We start from the raw sequence: 12,681 nt of genomic DNA on the forward strand, positions 1-12,681 counted from the left end.
TAAAGCCAGCGGGGCGGGGGGGGGGGGGGTATTTATCCTGTTTGTGGGCGTATGCAAGCGGGGGGGGGGGGGGGGGAGGGGGGGGGAAACCCCCCATAGTTTGAAAAGACTGCCCTATTCAAAAGACTTCAAATTTTCAAATGCCCTTTTTTTCACCAGCGCTCTCCCCAATATTTTGTAAAGAGTGCCCTTCTTTTCTGAACAAGTGCTCTTTTTCCTTAACAAGTGCCTTTTTTTCTGAAAAAGTGGCCTTTAAAAAAAAATTGTGCCCTTTTTGTGCCATCGGTCGTTACGGGTGCCTTTTTGAATTCCGCGCATGAACAACATTTATTGTCCATTTATAGTGGTGTGTATAATCTTCGGTTTTGAACAGCCCCTCCCCCCCCCCCCCCCCCCCCCACTGTTTGATTTTACAGAGGCCAAGTGTCCGGATAAAAAAAAACCGTGTCTTCATTTCAGCGTGGATGTGCAAGTGCCCTTTTTTGTGAAATCGTCCCCCCCATAAAAATGACTGTGCTACGCCCACTGTTGTCTACTACACTGTTGTCTACTGCTATACTAAATCAACTTTGATTAGGCATTGATATTTTTGAAAATTGGTGTATACTCTCTATGTGAGCTTTAACGCCATAGAGTACTTAATACTTATTGCATAGTCAATAATTATGCAATTTGAAAACAGACACGTGTCTAATCGGCCTAGGGTAGTGAACGTACATCATCAGCAGCATCCCGTGAATCATTGGGAGCTAAGCAGTGTTAGTACACTAACGGTAACGCCGACAAGACTTGTATACGTCATTTAACTGTACATGCGATGATGCGTCATTCAAATGAGCGAGGAACCACTACAATTATTGTGGTCGCTAGAATAGTGTCTACTTTATTTGGACCTGGTACCCAAAACCTTTCTTTGATAGGTTGGCCTACTAGGTGATAGTCACTATTTTTGTTGTTGAAATTAAACACATAACGTGTATATTTTAACAATGATCAAAGGGCATGGTTTATTGTGTTTTTGTATGTGCCTCACCAAAACACGGCTTTCCGTTATTAATTAACTTTGTTATTATTTTTTTGACCGATCCATTACGCCCCGCCATAGTAAACGTGGGCAACAACACGTGACCTTTCAATGCCGTTCTGCGGCGTGTTCCAACTCCGCGCCATGCACCCGTACCTACGCCCATGTCGGACATTAATCATGGCTGTGATTGGTCAAAATGGCATAGGGCGGGGCAAAGGGGCGGGGTTTAATGGATCGGGCTATTCTGTTTAAAATTGTGTGTTTTTCTTTCCTGCGATCGTGCCTCAGCGTGGACCATTAAAGGCAGACGTCGTCTTGTTTGACAAACACTGTGCTGTATGCTGCCTGGCTTGGTGGGTCTTGGAATGGGACTTCAGATTGCAGATTAAGGCAAATCGTTTCCCGCATAAAACGCATACGTGAGGCTTCTCTCCTGTTGAAGACATTGAAATTCAAAAGGAATAAATTTCTCATTATGATATAACCTGCAAAGGATTACATGGAATAATTTACTTTGAAAAGTTTGCTGTGTTTTAAATTGGAAATAATTATACATTCTGACAACAATGGTGTGAATACAGTGTAACTCTTTAGACCAGTACTCTTGGTTTTTGTTTACGGGATTATCTATACTTAAAAAAACCGAATTAATGCATGCTATTAAAAATTAATAATTTTGAACCATTATTGGATATTGTGAAAGTAAAATTTGTGCAGTTTTAAGGGGAAAGAAAATATATAAGAACATTGGGAGAACAACTCACAACCGACCTGTGTGTAGCATGATGTGGTTCTTAAGATTGGTGTGTTTGCTGAAGCCTCGATTGCAGAACTGGCATTTGAATGGCCAGGAGCCATTGTGGACAAACATGTGACTGCGTAGATCCCCGGGAGTAGGGAAAGACTTGCAGCACAGCGTGCACTTATGAGGCTTGTCCTGTGGTACAAGAACATTTTGGTAATCACAGTGTCAAAGGAAACGTATTCGGATAACTTAGGCAATTTTCAATTTCGATGAGTTACGTGAGTATGTCTTACAGTCACTATGTGGACATGTGAACAAAAGATGTCCACAAAATGCAGGTTGTGTTGACGTTGTGTGGACTAAGCCGTGTCCACATAACGTCTCACCCTCTCTGGAAAACAGGTTTAGAGGCATTTTCGGGTTAGGGTTATTCGTCGCAGAATGAACAGAACATTCAAGGAAATCAAAAAACAAATTTGGGGTCGAAATTTTTTTCACAGTTTATTTAAGTAAATATTTTTTTTGTACCGAGTTTTCTTAACTACACGAAAACAAAGGAATGTCCACATAGATTATGCAAGACAAACAAGGGTGTACCTTTCTGTGTGTCATGCGGTGGTAGTACAGGTTGGAGCTTGCTGTAAATCTCTTGCCGCACACACTGCATACATGAGGCTTTTCTCCGGAGTGTATACGGCAATGTGTGTTGAGAGAACTCGATGTGCTAAAGGCTTTGCCGCACACAGTGCAACTGTGCGGCTTCTCACCTATGATATCAAATTAAACATTCTTTATTTGTCTTGAATCACCTCTATGTTTCTCTCTATCTAATAGTGACAATAATAATTGTAATTATTACCCTGGATTGGACATTTGGGAGACATCAGGGGCGGATCCAGGCTTTTTTCTGCGGACACTTGGACTCCGTAAAATCAAAAAGTTGGGGGGGGGGGCGGCGGCTGGTACCATATTTCAATAGGGGCGCTGTTCAAATCCGACGATTATTAACACTAGATTACAGAATAGGTACCGTATTCTGAACAAGCGGACATTATACCACTAAATTTTTTGGGGTGTCACAGCAGGGGGGGGGGGGGGGGGGTTCGACTTATTTTTTTAGGAACTCGTATGATAATTTTTATTTGACGGAGCTGGGGTTGCCCCCCCCCCCTCTGGATCCGCGCCTGGGCATCCCCATAGACTTGTGCACTCAATTTTTAAACTTGCCCTAACCCAATATTCCCTTGTCCTTTCCCCCCGAATTTCAGTATGTTTACTAATTACACCACGAGCAACAAATACATTTTAATTGCGACAAAAAATGGTGCCTCTAAAGGGGGGCTGTGACATTAGGGAGACATGACCGATACGTGCGAAGAAATTACGATACCGTGTCTCCTTAGTGGTACCATTACACGTATAATAATACTAAGAAAGTCTTGAAAACATGTGTGCTTCAAAATTAGATTTCTTATCCTTTTTAACTAAACTGCTGAAAAGTTTAGAGATTTACTTCGGTCTTCAGGAAATCAATGACGGACTTCGACAAGTTAGAAAGAAGGCGGCTAGTTTCATAACAGGTGGGTAAGAACCACAACCAACCAGCACCACAACCAACCAGCACAGGATGTTGATGAAATGAAGTCAAAATGAAGTAACAGCCAAGTCTTCACACAGGCAATATGTATATATCTTACGATGCCAAACGGAACGTCTAAAAGAACTGAATGTAGTAGCGCATAATTTTATATAGAGTGGTCTGTTCCACAAAATAGCATATAAAAGCTTCGGCATCGATTGCCATTAATATAATTACTTGGCCATATGGTGAAATGTGCGTATATACCTGCACATTATAAATGGATTTGGAATTACCAAACTTGATATTCCTGTTTACATCTTTAGCATACAAAAAGTTCGGAAAAAAAACCAACCTCTGCTGGCCATGCACCTCTCTGATAGAGGTGTAGTAAGTACTAACCGGTATGGGTCCTCATGTGCCTCCGCAGTAGCGACGGTCTATCAAACGATTTGCCGCAAACCTCACACGGTAATGATGTTCGTTCTTTGCCACGACGCGGTGATGTCCACAGCGGCAAATCTTTCCTGACCTCAGCAATCCGTACACCGCTAGGATGGCACAACCCAGCGCTGGAGAGGGACATATTACTCGCTAAATATTCATCCGCACCTCGCCTTGCTTGGTACGCTATCGTCGACCATAGAATCTTACGTTCAGCTGCTCAAAATAGAGAAAATGCAGTGTTAATTCATTGTATATACCATCGCTGTATATTAATCGACCCTCCAATTTTATTACAGTAGGCAAGTCCAAGATTCTGTATAAGATGACATGAAACTTGGGCCCTGTGAAATACGGTCTCTTTACCAATGGACTTTCACCCTCACACGTGTATGACGTGTCACTGATATAGGCCTATGTGCATGTTTGTATGTTCACTTTTAATGCATGAGTCCGTAAGTTTCAAAGGATCCAAGTTTCGCACTACACCGTTGTTATATTGCTGGCACTATCACGATTTTTGGAAGGTTTTGAGCTCATTGAGCACTTTTATGTACCTTTTTTTCATATTTTGGGTCAAAGACATTATTTTGGGGATAATTGGTACAATTGCCAATTTAATACTTTCAAATTTAGCACAAATTTAGTGATTTTTCAAAAAACAACAAACTTGAGTACTTAATGCTACTTTGAATTTTCACCAAGTTCTCACGAGTCACAAGTCACAAAATGAACTGTAATAAAGACATTACTGTCATTGTTTATCCCTTTCTTGGACGGCCTTCTTGTGATTTGACTCGTGACCGACTTGTGATTGTCTTGATATTGACTTGTGATTTGACTGGAGACGGACGTGACTACAGCTTCTTTATTAGTGCATCTGTTCACGTTTCAACAATGCCATCCTGGTATAACATGCAGTCATCACCCATCTTCAATGTTGTGGTAAATACCTTCATGGTTTGTCGACGTAGTAGACTGTGTAAGCATTTTTTCGTGTGGCGGGTTGATATCTGGACCAAGAATGCTACAAATACTGTGATCTGTGACTTGGAAGAAGGCCATTAGTTGGCTGCACGCTGGTACAAACTTGATCACTTCAAAGATGGGTTTCCCTGCCAATACAATACCAAAATAAGTCATTGAAAAAATGGGTTGGACGGTATCCAGAAGGAGGAAATTACTCAAAAAGGAGGGTGGGTGCGATTTTTAATTTTTAAATTGACCAAAAGTATGGTGTTCCATATGTGCCATCGGCGTCGAATTTTTCGCCAGAGCTAATTAATGTGCACTCGCATTTGTTTTTTTAATTTATTTGACGCACTGTGGGGATTATCCATAACCGTAACAACGCCTGTTTCGCACATGACCAAGTGTGGATATGTCGTCTCACCTTTGACCTTGTAGACCACAATGTTAGCACGGTCTCGACTTTCGACTGATTGGAGGAAACAAACCCAGTTGCAGTGACGTTCATAGTGCTTCGAGCCCTGGTGAATTTCCTCGTAGCAACCAAAGTTACTCCATACCTTCAAAAAGGGAATAAGCGAAATATACTAGGAGGCTGAAATGAACGTGGGCATGCAGGCCTTATGTAAGTACATGTAGTTAAAGTTTTACCAAAATAAACAGTACCTCAGTGCTTTACATTTTCTACAGTAAAGATTCCTTCGTTTGTTTTTTCCCCAAAAGACCTGCTACGTCCAATTAATTTGTTGTCTTTTAAGTTGTTTAGATCAAAATTTGAGAAAATCAGGTCTATGATTAAGTAATATTTGTAGATTTGACATGTACAACCAAGGTTTCGCCCCATTAAAAAATCCTTCTTGGTAAAAATGTATCAACCCAAGACAGCATGGAGAGTATGGTGTCGCAGCCGTCATTGGGTGATACAATGCAATGATCGTTTGGATTATCTCCGTATCTCAAATTTACCAAAACGGAAGGCAAAGGTGTATGCAAACTTGCATCCAGGAAATCAGTATGGCACAGAGTTGCAGCTAGTAGTGACATCATAATAAATCATAAGATTCAAGCACTGTGCATGGTTTAGCCCAGCGACTTAGTGATTAATGACTGGCATAAAACAGGACCGTGTTTACACGTCCATGGCCGTAATTTCTACTGCTTTGTGTCCACCTCATGACCTTCAAATAACAAGATATACAATCACTCTACTTCAAATTGTTTTGAAAAGGGGTACCTTTTTTTCGCAAATAGAGTTTATATACAGAACCCAACGCATTCCAAGGCGGCAATGCGCAGTGTTGCGCACGGAATATTAGGCTATTAAGAAATGATAGACGCATAATATGAGCGCGCTATTTGGAGTAGGTTAATTTGGGTAAATAAAATAGTTTACATAGCACTTCCCTCCCTTTCTGTCCACCATATCTCAAAAAGGTTTCAATGCTTGTGGGATCAGTGCACCATCAATAAACCCATTTGGACATTTCTCTCAGTCCCTGTGTCATGACATCCATGCCCTGCTCCAGGGCACCTATATACTTGAACACCTCGGATTTTAACTGTTATATATGATCAATTGAACAGCATCGCCTGTGAAATTGTACAAAAGCGATTTTAATCAAATGAGGATCAATATCCTGATAAATATCTTGCATCCTGAGGACTATTCCTTATATAATAAGGAGTGGATGGCGAGGGGCTATCGGTTGAGGAAACAAGAATTGATACTTGGATACTTATCAACTGACTTAAAGAAAGATACTTTCTGGAAAGTCATTGCTTTAAAAAACATCCTCTCGAAAAAGAGGGGAAGGTACGTTGAAACAGCTTTAAATTATGGTATCACAGTCTGTTTGAAAACTGGCGTTGTAAGGGAAATAAATCAAAATTCAATTTACTACGTATACAAACAAGTTGGTTGGCTTTCTTTTGAACCATCTATGATGAAAAAGGAAAACCTTAATAAAAACTTTGGAAGAGTAAATATTTAAAAGCGACAAACAGCCTGAATTAACAAATATAACGTCCCAGAGTTTAACGCAGTGAAGAATGGATTGGTGCGGCTCGTGTTTTTTTTGCGGTTACACGTACACTGTAAAACCTTCGGTAAAACACTGTGGGGCAACATTGGTATACAGTTACCTCACTAATTGTTGGCTAAATCGGCTAGAAGTTTACAACTATGTAATTTGCCCAACAGTGCCGGGAGTTGGTGTGCAGACAGAAACACTGGGCAAAATACCAACCCATTTCGTTTTATATTACAGTTTACCTTGAATTTTACCCGCAAAGTAACTTCAAATAATAACACAAAAATTATACAATATACAATGAAAATATACAAGGAAATTTCGAGCAACTGCAAGATAGACTTAATTGAACTGAAGCCGAAAGCGAAAGTTGCAACTAATCATAATGTACAGTTTGGTTGCAATGTCTGCGCGTTGAATGGAGTCAGGCCATCACTCATCCGACAAGATATTAATTATCATTGTTTGAAATAACACTGTTACTGAAAAACACGTTAGTCATTACATGTATGTGTTGCATACATCTGAAACAAATCAGCCATAATTGCCGTGTACGTGTCGTCACTTGAAATTCCCGACCGCTAATTATTGGTCATATCACTCACTGGTCTGTCTGAGTTCCGCCGCTTAGAACAACTTGTTTTTGCCTTCCTGCCCCCGTTGTCATCGGTTTCAAAAATAATATTTATTCTCGGCATATTTGTATGCCCCTGACATTAAAGACATCAGTATGTGTAACTGGATCAACTATGGTATTTATCCTCTACTCTATTTTGTCCATAATTAATATTGAGATAACAAAATTAGTGCTAATTAGTTTCGGCGATGACATTACTAAAGCCTATAATGGAACCGATATTTTAAGCGTTGATCTTTAACGTGAACTTGTTGAGTAATGGACAGTACGTATACTAGCTTTGTGTTGTGATTTTACAGAATAAGTTTAGCGGGACGTCAGATATATGTTAGCCCAATTCTAATACGCTCACGTTCAGATGGTTCACACAATATCTCACCACTTCACCAAATAAATTGAAATGCGAATAAACCAGCAGCCCAATATTTCTTGTGCAAGTTTGGATAGTTTGAACAATCCATATTGCAAGTAAAACAAACACAGAACTGTCAACAAAGAAAGGGTTGCAAGTAGCATGTTCGTGACACCACTACAGCTATACACACACTTCTACACAAACAAATGAACGCAGTCAACACTAAACGTTTGAAGTTAGCGTTTTTATGTTAACATCACTTTGTATATTTTATAAGTGCAACAGGTCACGATAGGGGCGCAGATTGTTTCACTTGATGATAGAACATGCCAGAGTCGCGTCTGGTGATACTCTACATATTGAACAAACAAATCTGAAGTCATAGGTATCTGCCCAACTCTGCTAATGATCAACAATTTGCCAAGCTTATCTTTCAGATGCTTTTCGTGGATCTCTGGCCAATCAGAACACTTGAAAGTTGAGCTTTAACAATCGAAAATAGTAGTCTTAATTTCACTTTATTAAATTTGCTTAGAATTTAACTTTGGTAATTCATGTTTATTCTTTAAAATAAAAATGGGTGACTAACTTTAGGTTATGTAAGGTGTATTGATGATGCGCAGTAGTGGCGTGGGAAACGACGTATTTTTTTTTTTGCACAGGAGTGCAAAAACATGCAGACTACTCATTAGTATATTTGTCAGGGTTCATGTAGAAATGAACACCCCTCTTGTTTTTATCTCCAAATGTCTCGAAAGTATATTGCATGTATGTCCTTGGCCCCTTTCTGTAGTTTATTCAACAAAAGGACTGTGATTATTTGCAAAACAAATATATACATGGCCAGGTAAGACATATGATTTATGAAGAAGTTGGTACAAAAAGTGTATAAAATCTAAGCACTATTAAGTGTATTTTATTGTTTTCACCGGCATTTTAATAACGCCAGGTTATCATTTGACTCACTAAAACAGTGACTTGACTCGATTCGAGTCTTCACGTGAAAACGATCGATTGGACTCGGGTTTCATAGCCAATGATTCGAATCGAATCGAATCACAGACTCATCATTTTTGGAGTCCTCAATCACGCTAGAAAAAGAACAACGTGACTACGAATACTATAATGCTTCACTTCAAGTTGTGGGTATGTTGGAGGTTTTTGGGTGGCGCTTGCGGACCATTTCCCCGTGGCATCGATACAAAGAATTGCCATGCCGGTGTCATATGAAATTTGAACTCCTTCCAAATGTTGGTATCTTGTACTTATACGGACTTTATCCCTCACATACAACTTGTCAGTTTCCCAATTACACAGTGTATCATCATTTAGGGGTGCGCAGTACATCCGATGAGTCTGTATTTCATATAGACCAATTTCACACCACACTGGAAACAGACAATACAAGGCCAAATTGCTCACAATTGGGCGATTGAAAGACACAAGAAAGCCTCGCTGAAACTTAACCTAAAATCAGTGTGTGATATTACATAAGATGACATTCATGTTGGATATTAATATTGCCGTTTTACATTTTGAGTTGTATTCTCTTGTGTGCAGTGCCTAAATCATACGCGGGCCATGGTTCCTGGCGACATGTCCCTGAACTCACAGAAATAAGACATGCATCGCTAAAATAAGACATGCATCGTAAGTACAAAATACTATGTAGCCTAAGAGTATAAAAGAATTCAAGTTTTCAATTTCTGCAAGTTTACAGTCTTTTGGTGTTTTCGATTCAAAATTTGATTTAAAATTTATTTAATAAGTTGTAGGTAAAATTTATATTGAGGAATTTTGATGTAATGCACACTCAACACCCTGGTCCTAGTTTCATCTTGGAAACGCGGAGACAAAGAGTAACAATGGCGGATCGGGAGGGGACGGGGACCATCCCCCCCCCAAACAAACACAAAAAGAATGGAAAACAAAATATTCAAACCAGAAAAAAGGTTTGAAGACGACTATCGACGCATTATGTAGTCCACTATCTTTCCTACGTGGATTTGTGAAATTTTGATATAGGGGAAAAGATAGACCCTACCATAAAATGGGGCCGTATCATAAGTCCGACGCCTCATAGGTCCGACGTGTCATAAGTCCGAAATTTTGGACCGACGTCGGAAAAACGAGGCGTTTAATTTGTCGGTCCTACGAGGCGTCGGAGCTATGAGGCGTCGGAGCTATGAGGCGTCGGACTTATGAGGAGTCGGACCTATGAGGCGTCGGACTTATGGGCCTTTATTTGGTTAGGGGATGCGATTTTGTCGGACTTATGAGGCGTCGGACTTATGAGCGGACCCCCATAAAATGATTTTCTATACTCCCGCTTTTGAATTAGAAACGGTCCTTTATTTTGTTCCGGGTCAGCCTGTGCATTATTAGCTTCTTAAGTGCTTTCGAAGCAAAAATCAGAATTCCATGCATGTTTTGAAGCTGTCATTTTCCCACCTAAAAATCCCAATTTATCGGTGTTTTACCAATCGCTCTTATTTTTTTCAAAAATGGAACATGATTTAATCTAACTGTATCCGTTAAAACGTTGTGCTCTGTCAGTTGACCATGCCTTTCGTATATTTTTCAGCATGTACAATGAATGCTAGATCCAATATAAGTATGGTAGAGTTACATTTTACAGATAATTATGTTGAGCAAAGTTCTAAGTTTTTTCTTCAAATTATTCCACCAAACTTGTTAAAATGTATATGTCTGCATTGGCTTTTACTTCACACGAAACTTACTCCGTACACTAAAACAGTGATTATCATGCCTATGGTCACGAAACGTTTTCGATTATTTTTAATTCATCAAAGAAATGGAAGATAATTAGGATTTTTGAATTGTTCTTCACAAATTGGAAACACTAACATAGGGGCTGAATGTTTTTTTCTAGTTTAAAATCCAACTCGGATAGGCCCCTACTAAATTTCTAAGCATATTTGTTTCTGATTTGTACTCGAGAATTTGAGGCTTCAATGCAATTAACAAAACATGTATTGTACCTATGTATTAAATTCAATTTGAAAAAGGTAAAATGTTTTCCGTAGACATTTTCCTCAACTTGAATTGATTCCGAACTGTTTCTTATCTCTTAGGGTTAGTCTTGATTCCACGCTATCAGGCATTTGAAAGTTCACTTGTGCCCAAGTTTAGCAATGTGAATACTGCACCTCAAAAATCATCCAGGTTTATTGGGAGCTGTTACAACTTCTAAAGGGACATATTTCTACTAGAAATAATTTGTGAATTTTGAAATGTTAACTGATCCTAAACTAATTTCCTTGCACAGATTATGTTTGGCGCTTACCTGGGGGTATTGTCGATTTCCCACCGCACATCCCAATCGTACGAGGACGGTAACGCCTTGGTTGGTAGTGAAGCGTGTGCCGGCGTGTAGGGGTACCGCCGACCACACGCTTAGCCCCCATGCCCGCCATGGCGGCTGCTCGGTCCTATCGTTCTCACTACGGACTTTGTCTCCGCTCACCGGGGAGTACTGCCCTACGCTTAGGAGCAACTCTTTGGGTAAAACAACGAACGTGTCCATGTTGACTGAACACAGTCCCGCTTACCAATAACCGAAAGTTGCTGCATGCTTGGCACGCGCACTCGCGCAGTGACCGTTGGTTGAATTGGGTTTGTGGAGTAATGCACATGCGCTGAACTAAGTTCAGCCGTTAAAACTTTGAAGATTCCAACGGATTGAGAAGGTTTTACCCCGAACTTCTGAATTATGTAATTGTGAAATTCATGCATAATTAAAAAATAAACCAGTATGCAACAACTTCAATTTTGGTGATAAGAAGAAATAACGTTTTTGAAAAGAATATTTGATGGTGGTTGAAAAAAAAATGCTGGAGCATCATTGACATAATTTGAGGGGGGGGGGGGGCAAAGGGCTTCGTATTTTAAGAAAAAAAATCTTAACTTACATCTAGACTGTTTAAGGGATTGCACCCATGATCCGCTAAATCCGACTCAACTAAATCTACAACTCGTCGGTTGTTGATAGGCAAATCTTCGCAATATACATGTACATTCTCATTCTCGTATACAAGTAGACGAAATGAAAACAAATGTGCAGCTGAAGAACGACAAAGCGATGCAGGATGTGAAAGATCGTAAATGAAGTTCGCTTTTACCCAGCTCCAAGTGATCCCCCCCCTCAATTTTACTTGAAGAAATCAGATTAATTCGTGTTTCCTGCCGCGTTACTGCAATAGAAATCTTTCTATTCATAAGATGGAATTTGCGTCGATATATGGACGAACGGTTTCTTGCTCTATGGTCAGCGCTAAACAAAATCAACAGTCGACAAAGTTGAACAAGTTTTACGCCGAGACGGAAAGTGTCCCCTATATCAGCGTGTCAATCGTGGCCAATCAGCGTGCCAATCGACTTTGACCGACGGCCAGCGCATTTATTTCTGCAGCAGGCATCGTCAATGGATCATGGTGATTCAGTAGTGTTGATGGAATATGTGTTTGTTTCCGAATTCCCTTAAACCAAAATTATACAGAGCCACAAATAAGCCCCCCCCCCCCCAAACACACAATTTATTTCAAAGATCAGTGAGGGATATTAAACTTTAAGGAAAAATGTAACACCTTCGGGATTGGAACTCACACCGTCCTGCGTATCCAAAAAGGCGCCGGCAAAGCCACGCCACGGTATTTATCCCGTTTTTTTCCCCAGATGTAAACTATATAAAAATCACAATGTTCAATTGCGTGGTATCGATCACGCTTCCGTATTGAGGTGAACGACTTTACTGGGTTGCAGAAAAAAAATGATGCACTGCGCGTACGCGTGCGCTGGCGAGGGACAACACCCAAACAATAACTCTACATGAGAGCAGTTGTAGCAATTGTAACACAAAGCAACTTAATACGACG

The 12,681-nt window shown here is 40.1% G+C and overlaps 1 protein-coding gene across 1 annotated transcript; it reads right to left on the reverse strand.

Annotated features, from left to right (window-relative positions):
• Positions 1 to 1,135: 1,135 nt before the first annotated feature.
• On the reverse strand, positions 1,136 to 11,333 carry LOC119721769 (zinc finger protein 43-like). Its single transcript, XM_038191728.1, has 7 exons — positions 11,094 to 11,333; positions 5,189 to 5,324; positions 4,749 to 4,910; positions 3,754 to 4,011; positions 2,370 to 2,539; positions 1,799 to 1,964; positions 1,136 to 1,460 (listed from the first exon to the last, which is right to left on the reverse strand). The coding sequence occupies exons 1-7, from the start codon at positions 11,331 to 11,333 to the stop codon at positions 1,312 to 1,314; spliced, it is 1,281 nt and encodes a 426-aa protein (XP_038047656.1). The 3' UTR covers positions 1,136 to 1,311.
• Between the last annotated feature and the right edge of the window lie 1,348 nt (positions 11,334 to 12,681).

Source organism: Patiria miniata, unplaced genomic scaffold, assembly GCF_015706575.1.
Source record: "Patiria miniata isolate m_02_andy unplaced genomic scaffold, ASM1570657v1 HiC_scaffold_14, whole genome shotgun sequence".
NCBI lineage: Eukaryota > Metazoa > Echinodermata > Asteroidea > Valvatida > Asterinidae > Patiria > Patiria miniata.

Excerpts from the sequence above, each read along its gene's own strand:
- LOC119721769 (XM_038191728.1), bottom strand. The coding sequence starts at position 11,333 with ATGGACACGTTCGTTGTTTTACCCAAAGAGTTGCTCCTAAGCGTAGGG. Across the intron at positions 5,325-11,093 it reads GAAATCGACAATACCCCCAG|GTATGGAGTAACTTTGGTTG; the intron begins GTAAGCGCCAAA and ends CCCTTTTTGAAG. Across the intron at positions 1,965-2,369 it reads ACCGCATGACACACAGAAAG|GACAAGCCTCATAAGTGCAC; the intron begins GTACACCCTTGT and ends CTTGTACCACAG.